The sequence below is a fragment of the Rhinolophus sinicus genome, chromosome X (assembly GCF_036562045.2).
Source record: "Rhinolophus sinicus isolate RSC01 chromosome X, ASM3656204v1, whole genome shotgun sequence".
Taxonomy (NCBI): domain Eukaryota; kingdom Metazoa; phylum Chordata; class Mammalia; order Chiroptera; family Rhinolophidae; genus Rhinolophus; species Rhinolophus sinicus.
In genome coordinates, this window is record NC_133768.1 from 53,530,598 (window position 1) to 53,548,893 (window position 18,296).

At 35.2% G+C, this 18,296-nt stretch overlaps 1 protein-coding gene across 5 annotated transcripts in view; it reads left to right on the forward strand.

The window, feature by feature from the left end:
- The first annotated feature begins 6,388 nt into the window (after positions 1–6,388).
- The window catches only part of DACH2 (dachshund family transcription factor 2), a 675,689-nt gene continuing 663,781 nt past the window's right edge, over positions 6,389–18,296 (forward strand). For all 5 annotated transcript variants that reach the window (XM_074323712.1, XM_074323713.1, XM_074323714.1 and 2 more), the window contains exon 1: positions 6,389–7,078. In XM_074323712.1, coding sequence (XP_074179813.1) covers positions 6,564–7,078 — 515 coding nt within the window. In that variant the 5' untranslated portion in view covers positions 6,389–6,563. The remainder of the gene's footprint in view (positions 7,079–18,296) is intronic.

Here is an 18,296-nt window from a genome sequence, read left to right on the forward strand (position 1 = left end):
ATTAGCTCTGTGAAGTTTTAACATCGTTCAGTGATTATTTGAAAGAGTTATCTCAATGATATACTTCCTCATTTAAGGTACCCTTACATAAAAACATGTAGAATAAAAAAAATTAATAAGATTTCAAAGAGAGATTTAAATGTTTTATTATAATTTTGCAATATATTCATTACAAATGTATAACAAATTCCTTAGAAGAAAACATAACACAATATAAATTTATCACACTTAAAAGAAGCTTTTGTGAGGAAATTCGTGCTTAGATAAATAAAAATTGAAATAATTTTTACGTAATCTGAGAAGCCAGCTGTCAGTAAAAAGATCCAAAAACTACCAATAAGCAAAGTCATCATTCGTTTAACAAAAAAATCTTTAATGCTCATCAACCTCTTACACTCTGCTTCAGAATTGGTAATAATGAACATTTATATTGCTTAATAACATACAGATAACTATCACATATCCATTCATTTAATAGACATTTGTGAGCAACTACGATGAGCCAGGCACTATGGTTGGCACTTGAAATAGCATATTGATTAAGATACATCAATATGCTCTAACCTCACCGAACTTATTCTAGGAGAGGAGTGAAGACTGTAAGATACAAAAGAGTGTAATACAAGGCAACATGTTTTAATTGTGTTAAGAGAGGCACAAAGTGCTATGACAGGTCCTAAGAGAAAAAGCCCATTTCTGACTGGTAAAAGAGAGAATGAGGGAGGTCTTTGTGGAGGTGAATTGGAGTTAGTCTTAAAGGATGTTTAGGATTTGGATGGGTGGAGATAAGGAGGTAGGCGTGCAGCAACGTATTCTATGTGGAAAGAATGAAAGAGGCATTAGCACCAGGATGGGAAGGTATAAGAGGTTTGAGAGTATGGGAAAATAACACCCATTACCAGTGCACAGGCAACATGTCAGATTATTTGAGGAAAGGATGAAAGGTAAAATGGAGTTAAATGTCACTCTAAAGGGTTTGGAATTGATCTGGTAGCCAGAGGGGTAGTAATGAAGATTTTTAAATAGTAGGGTGAAACTAGAAAAAAATAATCTGATATAGTAGCTAGATTGGAAGAGGAAGTACCTGAAAGTAGGGAGATTAAGAGGTAATTGTTGTAATGGTACATACAGTGAATAATGAACAAAACTAAGGTGGTAACATTGAGAATGGAAAAGAATGAAAATGAGAGAGACTGCTGAAAGGGAATTCACAAAACTTACTAACTGAATAAGGGTACAATGGATACAGAGAAATCAAAGATGTCTCCCAAGTTTCTATTTCATCTGCATGGAGAAAGCATTAAGATACATCAGAAATGAAATAACAAAGGGCAGATTTGAAGGGAGTTAAAGTCAGTTTTGAGCATGCTGAGTTTGAGGTGACACATGCAAGTGGAAATGTTTAATTCTCCAGGAGAGTTTTAAGAAAGCTAGGAATAAGATTTGGGGTAATCTATAAAGTGGTGGTTGAAGCTGTAGAAAGTTGATGAAATTGCCACATGTAAGAGTATAGACATTACTCTTTTTTTGTAACATTTCACGTTTAAGATCCAAGATGTGAAAAGGAAAGAGAGTGTGGGAAAGAAGATAAACAGATTGTTGGAGTCATGAAAGCCAAAGGATAGGTGTTCAAGAATGATGCTGGTAGTGTAAAAAGCTGCAGAATATCAAAGGATGAGGATTTAGAAAACGACTTTGGATTTGGCATTTAGGTGGTCAATGATGACCTCCGTTAAAGTTGTTTCAGCCAAGTGGTGAGGAGAAACTCAACTGCAAAGGGTTAAAGCATGAAAGTTTGGTAAGGAAACAATTGTAGATTTTCAATAAGGGTGTGAAAAGCTGATAATTCCAGGGCAACTGGGTTTGAAAATTTTGCCTGCATCAGAATCACCAGGACTTGTTAAAATGCAGATTGCTGGGCCTCATTCCCAGAGTTTCTGATTCAGTAGGTCTTAGGGCCACACAATTTGCATTTCTATCAAGTACTCAAGTAATGGTGACACTGATGGTTCACATGCTGAGAGCCACTGGTTAAGGTTGAAGAAATTTTTTATTTGTTGGCTTAAGGATTTGTAGCCTTGACAATTTTCAATAATAAAAGGCGAAAGAGCAAGTAGAGAGGGAGAGATTGGAGATGCCAAAGAAGTGGTGGGAATAAAACTGCTAGATTAGTGATTTGGAGGAGGTGAGAGGCGTTAAGAACATCAATAAAGGGAGTAGGGGGGACTTTTTATTTCCTGACAGAGGAGGGAAGTAGGAGAAGATAAGAAAGAATACAGAACACACTTTTTATGAGGAGAGAAGGGAGGTTGAGGAAGCTTCTGTCGCCTAACTTTGTGGTAAAATCATAGAGAAGCAGGAGACTGTAGCTGATGAGAGTGAGGGGGAGGGTGACTTGCAAAGAGCAGAAAAGGGTTAGAGTAGCTGCTGCAGGGAATTCAATGGGGAGTCAACAAAATGAATAAAAGGATACTAAGTAGCAGTGGGAGTCCAGTTAAAGTTAGAATGGCTTGAATTGGAACAGTTAAAAGCCTAAGATTTAAAGGGAACTATACCTTGAAAGACACAGAAGGAATTTAAAGCTCACACAGCTCCTCCTCCCCTAGAACAGTGCAGACTGGGGTATGATATGTTAAGAGCTGGCAAGTGCTTATACTTTATGAGGTGCTTTGAGAGTTTCTTTTTCTATTTCAGTTAGTAAATTTTCATTGTTCCTTTAAGTGTCTTATTTTCACTGTTACTCCTTGGCTTATGATCAGTTTTCTTCTTGCTCCAGTGGTGCCCCATTCTCCATCTTTGCTTCCATTTTAACTCATCTTCAATTTAACATTGACTTGGATAAAAAAAGAGAATTTATATGGTAGAAGGTCATTTTTTAGCCAACTTCTTAGAAAAACATATATTCTATTGAGTGGGGTGTACCTATACACTTTAGCCAGTTAAATTCTTGATTATATGAATGCTTTCATTTTACATTTATTGCCTTGCCTAATCAATTTCCTTTTATTGTTTACCTAAAAATGAACCTTAGGGGGCTCTTGAGAGGTTCTGATTAGAGGCCATATTATAGATTGCAACCTCAGTTGGCTGCTGGTTTCAAATATTTCCATTAATTACCTTGGGTTTTGCTTGAATGCCCATTCTGAAAACCAGCTCCTTCAAAGGGTTCTGGACATTTTGTAATCCTGCATAAGATTGCCAATATATCTATTTTTAAATATAATAATACCTGCATTTAATTGACAATGTCAAACTGGAATTTTTTGCCTGAAATCACAAATGAGCACTCTCCCTCCAAATTGAGTATGAGTTAGGACAAAATGTAAATTGCTAATTAAAGCCCAGAAGATTACAGTATTTCAGTCGCTGAGAAGTTACACTTAGGTCCCAAATCATTCTGTTAGAATAGTGGCATCTAGAACTTATTGTTCTGATGAGATATGATATCTGCGTGTACTAATTTTGTTCTTATTTGCTGGGGTGCTTTGCTCTTGTCTGGAAATAATTCACAAACCTTGCTTATTTTCTTAGTTTTAGTGCAGTGCCTCTCTCCATGGAGGGTCATCTCCCAAGGGGACTCTATTTACTGCAGCCTTTATGATTTTATACTGCTCCATGCAATTCCAACTTACAGGGTGTTGACATGCAAGGCTTCCTCTGGCCTTGTAGAAATCCAGCTTTATTTAGAAATATGTTTGGCTTATGGAAGACATTAAAGTTAGAAGGGATAAAAACAAATTCTCTATGTGGAACTTGATTATCCCAATCTCAAAGCACAGATAATAATAAGAGCAGAAATAGCAGTAATAGAAATAGAGCTATCAAAATATCAAGAAAACCCAAGAAGACAACACCTGGCCTCTTAGATCTAACTGACTAAATCTTTAAATTACAAGTATACCTTAAGAAAATTGTCAAGTTTATTTTCTGGAAGACTGCAAATGGGAGGGAATTCAAATCATGAAACCAAGAGTCTTTTGTGTGTTGAATGCTTGGACTTTAACCCTTCAATGATCAATGGCTAATTTTAGTCTTTAGTATTTCTACTAGAATTTGAACTTTAATCTCTGGTAATAAGTAAAATATTACTACGTATCTGCTAGATCACAATAAATATATAAGACATGTATAGTTCAAGCCTTTTCTAAAGTTGTCAAAGTATATTTGTTTTTTAGTAGTACAAATAATGATTGCAGCCTCAAATGTTCTACCTTTTCTGTTTATATTTCAGGATTTCTTAAATTTGAAACACCATACTAACAATTGTCACCCCAATAAAAAAAATAAAAGAAAAAAGAAAAAAAATTCGAAACACCAAAACTTCTGTGTAGTGTCTTATTGCTGAAAACTCCAAATCACTCTGCAAATAAAAATGATTTTATAATGTAAGTGAAGCAATATACTGTTTTTTTAAAATGCAATTAGAGGAATTAAAAAAAACACACACACAACTATTTCCTTTAAAGTCAAACTTATTCACCTGGCAATGTCAGTAACACTAAGTTAATCAGAGGTAAGTTACTTCAACACACAGCTTAATTGCCATTTCTGTCAAAACACCTGTTGAACAAAATTTGGGGTTTATCTTTTAAAAAACCAGTAAACACAAACATTTTTGTCAGTGCTTTCCCATTCTTCCTTGAAAACCTCTACTTTTTGTTGAAGATTTTCCTGCCTCTGCTATCTCTTCTCAGTTGTCCTTTTTTGCTCCTTGTTATCTTCTTCCCACAACAGTGACAAAGGAGCAAAAAACGATTTAATGCCTTTTTAAAAGTATTCTGTGGATGGCTGCATGCATTTCAGTCTATTACGTTAGAGTCGCTTACCATTATATTCCAAAACCAACTATCATAACAACTTGTTAGCATTTTGACTCCACACAACTGCAAATTGAAACAATATGAAGTGACTCAAAAGGTAGTTCTTACGACTTTGTTAACAAAATGAAAAAAGGAGAAAATCTGTTAGAGGCAGAAAAATACAATTTAAAACATTTATGTTTTATTAAGGAAGAAAAAAAAAGCCCACCCATTCCTTCTCTTTAATACTGCTAAATACAAGAAGAGCTGAATAAAATTCAGTAACTTTCTAAAAATTGTTTACATTCTGGTAGGATACTGGAGAAGTTGCTTAAGCTATATCATAGACAACGTTTTGTAAATAAATGAAGAATGGATTTCACTTTCTGAATAACAGTCTCTAGAGGAGAGGAGTACAGGAAAGGAAATAACTTGATTTCAGAGAATCAAACGTTCGACAAGGTGTCTTTAAACAACTTTGATACAGTGATTTGGCCACCGTATACCATATGGAAAAGACCGTGTCTTTTCCCTGAGATGTACCTTGCATAGACATTTTGCTTATTATGAGCTCTTGTAGTGCGTTTATGCACTTGACAAATTGGGGAAGAGAAATCTTGAGTTACATACAGTTCATGACGTGGAGTTCTAATCACTGGTCTATCAAAGTCCATGGACGAGGGTTGAAAATACAACATGAGAGAGCGCAAATTCTCGCTCTTTCGTATTCTGTAATGATTGTCTTGCGTCATAAAGGAACTTTTTGTATCCATTTCAGCCGGGACAGAGCAATCCTGAAATTAAGGGATGGTGACAAAGAATGCCAAGTCTGTTCCAGAACAGTGGCGGAAGTACTGTAAATGAGGCGTCTGTCACCCACAAATCAAGTCTCTGCCTGCTTTCCAAAGTGTTCACAGGCTCACGGTGCCTGCTGAATGTCAGTGCGTAGGAGCAGGTTAGTAACCTGCATCTCTATTTGAGCGCGTATCTTGGTTCCTCTCTGCGCTTGGGTATAGGAGAACTTGCACCAAACGCACTAGGTGGGCTGAAGAAGGGCTGAACTGAATACTTCTGAACTCACTGGAGTCTTTCTCCTTGAAGCTGGGCGAAGCCATCTCTTAGCTCCCGCAGCTTGGGAATAATGTGCAAATGAAATTGGAGCTGCCACCTCCTTTTTCTTGTTTGAACCCGGGTGGAGGGTGGCGGGGGAAGGGGGGCACGTTCTAGAGTGCCCCTTTGTGTTCCCACGTCGAGACAATCATGGGGCACGGAGGGGAGGGGTTCGTAGCCTAGGCCACATTGAGAGCTCTGCGTGATAAGTGCACATTCTCTTGTCAGACTGCTGGGCAAGAAGCGGCGGCACCACACCGCCCCCTTCTCGGGCTCCATCCCCATTCACCCTCCAACCCTGAACAGCCTCAGGTAGCCAGGAGGCGGGCCAGGGAGTCTCCACCTCCTGGCAGGCGGCAGCGATTCGGCGCACTCGGAAGCCGAGGGGTTGGAGTCCATTGGCTGACCGAAGCTGCCAGTCTCAGGAGGGGGTGTGGTGGGGGTGGGGTCTCAGGGCGCCGCGGGTTGGGGCCGCTCACTGTTTGCTGGGTGGTGGGTGTGCGTGAGCGTGAGCCCTGCTACTGTAGACTTGCGAACAGTTCTGTCTGAGAGATAGCGCGCCAGAGAGAACGAGAGTGAGGGAGTGAGTGCGAGGGGACCTAGAGGAGACAGGGCGAGAAAGCGAGGGCCCGAGGACCTACGATTTGAGACTGAATGACCATGGCTGTATCCGCACCTCCGGTGATCATTGCAACTTCCAGTGGCGCCGGCGTCCCGGGGGGCTTATTTCGGGCAGAACCTCTGTATTCAACTCCTGGAGAGCCTCCTCGTCTCACCCCGAATATGATCAACAGTTTCATGGCCAATAACCACAGCGGCAGCACTGGGATCGGCGGGGTCGGTAGTTCCAGCGGAGGCAGTGGCAACACCAACACCAACGAGTGCAGGATGGTCGACATGCATGGGGTAAAGGTGGCTTCGTTCCTGATGGACGGCCAGGAACTCATCTGCTTGCCGCAAGTCTTTGATCTCTTTCTCAAGCACCTGGTGGGAGGGTTGCACACTGTGTACACCAAACTGAAGAGACTGGACATATCCCCCGTGGTGTGTACTGTCGAGCAGGTCCGGATCCTCCGCGGACTGGGGGCCATCCAGCCCGGAGTGAACCGCTGCAAACTCATCACCAGGAAAGACTTTGAAACTTTGTTCACCGATTGCACCAATGCCAGGTGAGATACTAGATTCTCTTGGCTTGTTCTTCCCTTTTTGTCCTCTTCTGCATGTCTCATCGCTCTCATCCAACTTTGTAGTGAGTCTTAACTAGCTTGCCTCTACTGTTCACGCTGTAAGTCCGAGGGGAAAGAGGACTAGAAGGACTCATTAGTTAATTTGTCCGTCCGTTCTAGTCCGCACTGAATGGCAGGGCTTGAGCCTAAGGAAGTTCCGAACAAACTTTAGTTTGCGGTCCTTTGCTGAAACTTTCCAGCCTTTCTCCCATATCTTGCATGGCTTTTTGGCTGCTTGTGGTTATTCGTTAATTTCTCTATTTGGTTTTCTTTCCTGCTGTTTTGTGGCCGTACGGGTCGGATAGGTTTTCTCCTGAACACCGACACGAAGGGCTTTCTGGGGTAGAGGGCTGGCTGAGCTGTACACTGGGCTCCTAAGCTGGCAATCCAGAACACAGCATTTGCGGGATGCAGAGAGTCGGAAGTCTAGAATCCATCCCAGAGGGTAATTCGTTCCCCATCCTGTGTGTTTGTTGTGAGAATGCCTGAGGTGTGCGGGGTAGTTGTGGTGGTGTGGGAGAGAGAGAGAGAGAGAGAGAGAGAGAGAGAGAGAGAGAGAGAGAGAGAGAGAGAGAGAGAGAGAGAGAGAGAGACTCATGCCTGCTACGCAAAGCTCCCCGTACACGATACAGGAAAGTCGATGGATCCTATTTGTTTTTTAAAAAAAGAAGCACGACAGATGTCACTTTCCTGGGATCGTCCCTTTTGTGTCATCTGCAGAGGGCAATGTGGGGCATGAAACGCTGGGGCTGGGATCGGGTTGGGGGTTGGAGTAGAAGTTGGCAGGTTTTCTAGAGAGGATGCTTTCAGCTCTTCCCCCAGGAAAACAGTTGGAAGGATCCCATTCCCCCAAAGAGAGGATTCCTTAAATGATGATGGCCAGCTTCTCTGGTTGTAAGTGTACTTCCTTCATATCACAGCTTAGAAGTACATTATAGAACAAATGTCTATTTGCAGATGTGCATAAGCAAACTGGATTCAATGTTTCTGACTTAAAAAAGAAAAAAAAACAACGTTAACTATATTCAAGGTTATTTGACTTTTTAAAGACCTATGGATTAGTCGTTGTAGTGTTTATTCCATCTCCAGCCTGCAAAAATCTGTTAGGAAGGTACACATTTGGCAGATGTGATTAGTATACAAACCAGGAAATCATCACCACCAGGTTAAAGGGAGCAAAGGGTTTTGTTGTAAAACAGCACTACTGTTGATCATTTTGCAAAAAACTTCTGCAGAAGTAGACTTTCTCACAACGCAACTTTAAATCCTAAAATCTCCGGGTTTATGAGCTAAAACTGAACTCAGTTGCCATATCTGTTGTAAAATCCAAATTATTATGTAGAGTTGAAGTATACTGACAACTTGCAGACAAACTGTTGCAATAAGATAATGCTACAGAACTAAGAAGGGAACCTTTCAGTTTTGTTTGTTTGTTTCTTTTTGAGTAGTGTTCTCCTGTAATCTAGCAATTAAACAGAAACCTGTTCATATGAGAACTCCTACCAGATTCATATCTGGGGCTTCCAAACCTGGTTTATTAGATCAAAATTTCTTAAGGAAGATTGAGGGCCTTGAAACACAAAGGATAACTGCTCTCTCAGTAACATAAGTAATTATAGGCGGTAAGAGTAGGAAGGACATTTTATTTTGACCACAGAGCACTTTACTAATACACAAACTCAGAGGGTTACCGGGGACTTCAGGTGAGGACCATCTAATTCATTTGTAGCATTTGAAAAGACTCACATTTAAACAATTGTAGATGTGAAAACCTATTTTCTCTCTTTCTGTCTCTCCCTATCTCTCTTTACCCCTCCCCCTTCTCCTCCTCTCTCCTTTCTCTCTTCTCTCTTACAAACACCTATATTTAAAGTGTAACAATTATTACACATAGGAAATTCTTCCTTCCTTAATAATTAATTTACACATACTTGAGCAAAATCTATGATTTTCATTTAAAAATGAAATAGATTTCTATTTTAATGCGATTTGATGCTTTTCTCTGTAAATAGAAACTTTTTTAAAATTAATTTTTATTAGAGCCACTGACTGAAAGCAAAAATGATAAATTACTCTGTATCTAGAGGCAGGTGTTCTTATAGTATTTTGGGACCTTGTTATATGATGTGGTTTTAGGTTATAGTTTTATTTCAGTTAAGTTTTATTTACTCCTTGTCACAGCATTTACAGTGCTAACTTTTTGGCTTAAATTGCTTTTGTGTATGTGCATAAAGGTGATAGAGAAATATTAAAAATGTAAGGAGAAATATATCTGAGGTATGATTCGTGTGCCCCTTATTACATTCTTTTCTTTATGGGTATTTTATTTATTAAATTTATTTTCTATACTTGTGTTATAAGCATTGTGATATGTAATTGTAAACATTTATGAAATATATTCTATTAATATTCTATTAATGCAATCCATGAGTGAAAATGAGAAAACTAGAAACACACCTATATTGCATTTTTTAAATAGTAAAAAAAAGCAACCCTACAATTTAAGGGAAAATATAATTAAAGGTAAAATAACATCACCATATTTTATTAATGCAAAATGCTCCCATAATCATGTTGTTAAAAACTACAAAATATGATAACACTTATAATGGGTGCTTTATGACTTTAGGTAACATTATTTACAAAAATGTGTATCTCAACTCGTTCCCAACATCTGAGTGATTTAATGAAATTGTGAAATTGGTATTTAGATAAACATTATTTCTATGATTTTTCTATTCAGCAAAAATAAAAAAAGTGAGGGATGTAAACAGGAAATGTGGCCCATGAGAGAGAAAATAAGGTAGATGAGACATGAAGCCAGTAAGAGAAAAGAGATGTAGGATACGAGCAGAATAATGCCATGAGAGTGAGTGAAAGATGTATCAGGAGAGCTTATAGAGATGCTCAAAGAAGATGAGTGATGTACCAATGGAGACTTGGCTAAAGAGGATTGTCATACAGGACTCATGACTTCTTAGCACTTTTAGCTAAAAGGGGGGAAAAGTGCAAGGAAAAAGTACACGATCAGTGAATGGAAATACGTACTATTCTTATTTGAAAAAAGAGATTCTTCATTTCCTGATAGATTTCCATAAAGTGTTGTTGAATAGAAGGTCTGTTTGTAATGGTGTCATTGAGAATTTTATTTTCCTACATAAACATTTCTTCCCGTCTCTGTCAGGTAACTGGGGAAGACAAGTCCTGACTTTTAGGGTACTTTAATTTGAAATGCTTCCTGCACTATTCCAAAATCCACAAAATGGACCATTTTCAATTCGTTCACTTTCAAAGACCTTAACTTATTGGCGTTAAGTGGCATTTTGATTTGTCTCAGAGCACATTTTTATTAATGTCTACTGAAGAAAAATGAATGAGTAAAATACATACATGATTATTTCTTTGGCAGTACTGAAAGTCAAAAGAACTCTATCAGTGCCTTATATTGACTGTTTTGTTATTAGCTAATTATCAAGGTATTCAAAATTGTCTTCCCAGAAAAGAAGTTGGAAAATAATACCTGCCTCTGGTATTAGAGAATAGTAAAACCAAAACTCTTAACTATTCATTGTTCTATGAAATAAGTCAAGCTTTACATCACTGCAGTTATAAAGGGCTATACAGTATTTTTCCTTGATGCCCTTTAACTTCAAAAATTCATTGCAGAGAGATTATTTTTGAGGATTATTCAGAAAACGGTAATTAAAAGACCCAAAAGAAATGGGAAAAGTTGTTATCTTGTTTCAGATCTTTGTTTTTGCAGATAGAGCACTGTGAATTTTTTTTTCATTTCTTTTGTAAGAGAACTTGGAGTTTTTAGTATCAGGGAGAGCAGGCAGATTCAGAAAGCAAATGTCTGAAAAATCTCACTCTAATGCAATCTATTTTCCTTACTAAATTCTTCAAAGTTTAATGTAGCAGTAAAATATTAAATTAAAAATTGGTATTCAGAGAAAATCAGACAACATATTTTAGTCTTATCTCTTTATTTACCTATCTACATAAAAGTACATTGTCAGATTTCATGATCAGCATTTAATTTCATTTGAGGACCAACAAATTAAATGTTATTCGGTCATTTAATTATAGTTAAATGGATGCTTGAAAAAAACAAGAATGTATGGCTAAGAAAAGATTTTAACGCATTTGGAGACATGATTCAACATATGTTCAAATGAATAAAATTCACTCTTTTAAATTAAAAATTTAAATGGTCTAATTGCAGTTTATTGTCATTTTGACTGTTGTGAACAGAATATAAATGGGCTTCCATATTAGAATTACTTTATGTGAATTATAAGGACTTTTACAACAATTTTAAACTACTTTCAAATACTAGAAATATGATTAGTGTAAGCACGCGATGAGTTTGGCTTTACATTCACACTTGATGAATATAGGTCGTAATCCACACAGAATAACACTTTACTTTGAAAATTGGTATTTTCGTTATAGTAAAATTAAGCAGAATCAAATTTTTGAAGAACTTGCATCACTTTCCTGGGCTAACATTTTGTATGACTTATATTTTCAGAAATTATAAAAAGGTTTTAGAAATTAATCTGGGTGGTAAATACAGACATTTTATTTCATAGGATAATGAGGGAACAGTCATATTGTTTACTAAATGCAGTCACATAGTGAAAAATATTGTCTTTTATTAGAAGAACGATGTCAAGATTATAATTAAAGCAATCTAGTCATGTGCCAGTGATCAGAACTTCCACGTGCACATCCATTTCAAATGTACACTTCTGCCTAACCAACATTTTTTGTATTTCTCTAAATACTTCAGCTGGATTTCTTATTTGTCCCAAACACTCATTTATGAGGTGATGGATATTACATTAAAGAAATGATGCATGATATGTTGGAGAATATCTTTGGATATTTATGTAGGATATTACCCTCCATGTAGAGTACATGAATGCCAATAAATAATTAGGAAGTGATGGTCTTCAGACTTTGATGTTTTATATGGTTTCACACAGGAAATCCCTAATACCTGTAGAAAATATCAAGTCTGAACTATTTGATGCTTTCTTATGTAAGCTTTTTTGTCTTAATGAAATCCCTACATGTTTTAAAAGTGCTTATAGCAGGCAAATATAATTGTGAGAAACCCTAATCATAATGTATTATATTTCAGTTGGTAATCTAGACCTCCAGTGGCACTTAATCTGGTGCATTTAAAGGTACCAATGATTTAGGTTTATACACTCTATGCATTTCAAATATGTATTAAAACTGTCCTAATCGACTAAAACTGAAAATACTATGTTTTTGGAGAAAGGACATCAAACCTTTCCCCAAAAGCAAAACAGTTAGGTATTGATAATATTCTTCTTGCATATTCAAAAGGTCCTTGGTAGCATTTTTTTCCTCCCTTTCTTCCCTTTCACCATCTCAACCTGCAAAAGTCTTCACTGTTACTTCAGATCACACAATTCTAAAAAGATAAAACAATATTTAAACACATTTGCTTTGGAAGGGAAATTGAGCATTTGCACCCAATAAGCCTGATTGTGGAACTGCATGCAAATTGTGTTTTGATTTATCTCTTTTACACTTTTTTCCATTTGAATTGATCTTGCATTAATTTCACCAAGCGGCTCTGTGAGGCTGCAGATGTTGCCCTGTGTTTAATAAATCAATGAGACAGATTTGAATGAATCACTTCAGATGGATTCTCTGCTCGGTTTGATGTCTAGATGTTATTCTTAGCTTGTTATCATGACAGATGCATTAATGTTCCCATACACTGCCAGCAATGTCAAAGAGATTGAAGCTTTTAAAGTGGCGGCATCCCTTTTTCCATTTTCTGCTAGAACAACTAAATTTATTTTTTTAAATTTATAAATCAGAGAAAAATATCGAACCCGTCATAAGTTTCTTCATGAGAAAGATTCTTAATTTTCATGCTTTGTTAACTCTTCCAAAATTATGGAAATCAATAGAGTAAGACCTAAATATAATGTAGCTGCTTAATAGTGTCTCCACATTAATATTTAATCATAGTAGGAAAAATGAGAATAAGTAATATATGATTGGGACACATTGAACGTGTCACTATAAATAGAATAATGCTGTATCTAAATTGATTACAGAAGGGTGTTAGTTTTTAAATCCTTACTAATAAGCTTCTTGTTGGCTTAATGCAGCTGCAATATACTCTTATCAAGGGATTTAGAACTCCTTCAGGATTTAATATTTCTTTTTAGTAGGATGGGGACAGCCTGTGTCCATTGTGAATTCATCATTTCTTCACTTTGTAAAGCTGAAAATCTTAGAAAAGTTAATTTTATTTTAGTATATTTCAGTTATTTATATTCTGGGTTGTTATTTGTAAATCATAAAAAATTCAGTAACAATGAATGCTACTTTTATAATTTAATTTCTTAGACTACAGAAAAACATACACAAACCAAAAGGAACTTGGTGATAACTAGTGAAATCTATTACATATCTGCATTAAATATAAGTACCATACTTTATTTCATTTAATCCATAGTTCATTACCTTGGTTTTTGGAGCAAAACAATTCTGTCACTTATGAAATATTTTGAATTTAATAATGTAGGTGTTAAAACTTTTTAGTAAACCTCTGATATTTGAAAATACTCATTTTAAAAAGGAGATTCAGTTTTTCTCTTGTTCAACTTTCTGAGGACCATATATTAAAAAAATCAGCTTTTGGAGATAGTTCCTCTTTATAGGTCTTTACAGTATGCTTTCATGATAATTCTATTGTTACCTTTATTAGAATAGGAAAACAGGAAACACTGTTAACGGATACTTTTGAGGTCTCAAATTCTTCAGGAAAATTTTTATCTCTATGTTAGTCTAATATTGGAAGCTTAGGATACATGCTATGAGCTACAGTATAATTTAAATTGGAGTTTATAATGAAGTTCTATAAAGTTATGGGGGAGTCATTTTTTTTTTTTTTTTTTTTTTCAAATTTTGCTTAAAACATGGGAACGTCTTCATGGTGAGATCTTGCCACATTCTTCTTTACAGCTGAATTTATATACGTGTATTAATATTGGTAAACTAATTCTACTGAGAATGTAGATATAAGATGTAATTCACATTATTTTATGGCAAATTGAATTTAATATAGCTAAAGAACAGATTGATATATTTATCACTACCTATAATGATATCCTTAAAAGAAAACTAAATTGGTTACATAAAACAAAACCTTGGCTTTGTAATAATTTCTGAGGAGTAATTTTTAACCAGTAATATTCATAGTAAAATTTAATTAAGCCTAATATCGTGTATGTATTGGGCACCTAATTCACATTTGTTAAATGAATACAATCATAAACACACGTACACGTGCATGTATCCCTCTTATCAGAATTCTTTGCACAAATTGCTATTCCTTAAAAAAGCTAAGAAATAGTTATATAATCTATGCAATTATTAAAAAGATACTAATCCTGAAGTTTTAATTTATTATAAAGCCATTTGTAATCATGCCGTATAAGCTTTTCACAAATAAACATATAAGGCTATCAAAATCTAATACATGAAATTGGAATGCTTGAACTGAACTACATCTTTAAAGAAAGTATGACTCCTTGACATTTCCTTTTATTGAAAACGCACAGGAGATGTTCTAATATTATGAATAGGCAAGGATTAACAAATAAAACAAGCCTACTACCATAAGATGATTCTCCAGCTATTTAGATTTATATTACTAGATAATCAGCACTAACCCTGGTGACAGTTGATTTTTGATCTTTTCAAAAAGTAAATGCATGTTTATCCAAAATTCATTGGTAAGAAGAGGATTTTCCTCCCTTCTATCTATAGCCTGTAAATAGAAACACAAATACTTAAGTTTAACGAATTACTTTTTTCCAGAATAATATCAAGACCCATCCAACTGCAGCACAAATTTGCATGAATATCCTCCTCACCCATTTAAAGGAATAACTTAGTTCTTTCAGGTGTAATTAATTTTGAAAAGTAAATTACCTTTCCTCTAGGACCCCTGAGGTCGAAACTACTCTATATATGCACTATTTTGACTCATTACAATTAGTTTATTAGAGCAAATTCTGGAGAAAACTTTGTAATTATAGTACTGGAAAAATATATAGTATAGGAAAGTTTAAAAAAATAATGAACCACAGCATTTTTATTGCTATGTAACTATTTTTATTTTTAAACAAATTGACTCCTTAATAGTGTATAATGTAGTGTGTATGTTAAGGTATGAAACATTCAATTGCAGTTGTGTCCCCTGATCTTATCAGGTTGCTGGCAACTGCCAGCTGGTAACAGCATTTAGGCTACACTTAGTCTATCTGCTATTTATGTGATGGGTTAAAAAGAAAAAAAAAGTAATATTGATCTGTCTCCGGATTACAGTTTGAAATGGGCAACAGCCTGAACACAAAAGGCTTTTTTTTTATGATTTCTCAGCTTGCCATTGATCTTCTAGTTTTATTGCATTCATTATTTATTAAAAGAATTTGCAAGCTAAACATAACGTTAAGCTAGTTTGCACACAGGGACCGCACTTAGGAAATTGAATGGAAATTGCATTAGAGATGAACATCTGTGCTATTTTTCCACTCATGTGTTTATGGGTTTGTATAAAAGGTGTATTGGATTAACAGTTATAACCATTATAGCTTACAGCAATATGTTAGATTCTGAGCTTTTAGTTATTTAGAAGAAGTCTGCCTCTCACTTGTTTGTCTAAAAAGTATTGTAATATCAGAAATAATATTTATATAAATTTATTTTTATTATATTTGTTAATGCATTATCTATATTATGTATCATTGTGACATACCCTGTATTGAAGTAAAAGCATTTAAAAAAACATAATTATCATAGAAGACTATACGATCTCAATGGCTTTGGTAGTAGAGTACATAGGTGCAGTTTACACAGTTAAGAATGTTGAGTTTAATGTTATATTAAAGCACACCAAATCTACAGAAATGATATAAAAAACTTTAATGTGACCATCCATAAAATGTTATTATTATATATGTATATTAGGTCTTGATCCTTTTGAAAGGATAATAAACATACAGACACTGAAGACTTGTACTGTATAATACTAGAACATTAGGGTGAGATGCTTTCTGATATGGTTCCCCTCTTGAATTCAGTCCAAGGAAGTTTAATTACAAACACTCAAGAGGATCTCACCTGAAACAGTTCTCCAAAGCATGTAAGTTAGACACTAGTGAGTGTCTTTTTTCAGTATTGTCTTTCATCTGTAGACCTTTGGAAAACTCATTCTATCCACTTCATTATTGAAATTTAAATAAAATAAAGTAAAAACTGCTTCATAATCATTTTGATTTCCCATGATTAGATTTGTCATGATTGTGTGTGTGTGTGTGTAAAGTATACTGTGTGGTGGCAGGCAGTGTTCTAGGTGCTGTGAACAGAGCGAACAAAACAGTCTCTTTTCTCTTGGAGCTTGCATTCTAGAACCATGCTGTCTTTAGCTCATTGTATAGAAACCATATACCTCCCCTATTATGTTTGCTAAATTGAGAAATCTTTGAGATTACAAATTTTTGTCATATCCATTGTTGAATAATCCTTAAATTTCCATTCTCATATCTGCCTCATATGTTGTATCAGTATACACTGTTTTTTTTTTTTTGTGTGTGTGTGTTTAGAATTATACCAGAAAATGTCCAACTAAAAATAGAATTATTGAGATATAAAAAATATTTTAGTTTTATAAACGTTGAGAATTACTCATGTTCTAAGTAAAAGACATCAAAAGGAGATTGGAATAAAACACGTATTTCCTCATAAGACTAGCTGTAATGAATTGACTTTAGTATCTTTTATCTGACATACGTTTGTTGCAAGGGATATGAGTCCTTAAAAATTCAGAAAATTAGTCATTCTATGAGACATATGTTTTTGGAGTAAAATGTGCAACTGTGGACTAAAAAACTTGTTTTTCATGTAAAAAAGCTTGCTTTCATTTGTGTTAAGAGTTTTAAATAGCTTAAGCTTAGAGTTTGGTTTGCTTTGCATGTAGTCCTATACAATATTGTATGCCAAAAATTAAAACAGAGATAAGAAAAAGTCATTTGTTTTTATTTGTTCAGAATACATTGACCCTTATATGTGTTATATTTAAATATAAATAATTTTGGAAAACAAGATTATTTGCAGACATGTATAATTATATGTTTAATTTCTATGTTAAGTTTGCTGCTTTGAAAATAACTTGTGATCTTCTAAACTAAATTTATTTTGTAAAAAGATTTGTGAGTACCCTCTAGGATTTTATTTGAGAAAGACAAAAGGGGTCTTCATTCATAGAAAAAAAATTACTGCATAGTGCATTTTATGCATAGTACACAACTTTCAGGTCACATTTTATAAGTCAATTAGAATATTCAGTTAGAACACACTATATATTTATATATATATACACATATACATTTGTCACTTTATTTCAACAAATATTTAATAACTACCTACTATTAGCCTGTATAAGGCTACTTCCAAAGGAGAAAGTAGTGATCTTAAGAACTATCCAAATTCTTATTTGTCTCATCTCCAGATTACAAAGGTGGAGTTTTGTTTTTATATGGTTAACTCTCAGCTAACCTACATTAATGCAAGGAACAGTAAATGATGTATACAATTCAAAATCGTGGAAAATTAAAATAACATTAATTAGGCTTTTCAGTGCATTATAAAATGTTTATGGCATATTTATCTGTCTAAATATATTTTGCTTATTCTACTATTAAATTGTATTTACATTTTATGAGTATTCACTGGCGGGAAGGAGAGATAGCCCAGAAACATGCCAAGGTTGAATTAAATCTGAAGTTGAATGCTTCATGTAGAAAATATTTGAAGTGAACAAAGCATAAACAGGAATTGAGCTTATATGTCGTAGCTAATAGCAGTGTACTAATCATGTTAGTTAGTGATTAACTAAACTCGTATTTTGCTTGAATTGATTTCTATGTTGTCTGTGGAAAGATTTATGTACTTAATGGATACAGCACTCATTACAGCTGTTCACAGATCAAAACCTGGCAAATTGCATGAGGCCAGTTGTTAACTTTATCACACTTTCTGTGCTTAGGACGCCTACATAACCATGTTCCATAAGTTAAACAAACATTTGTTGACACCAGAG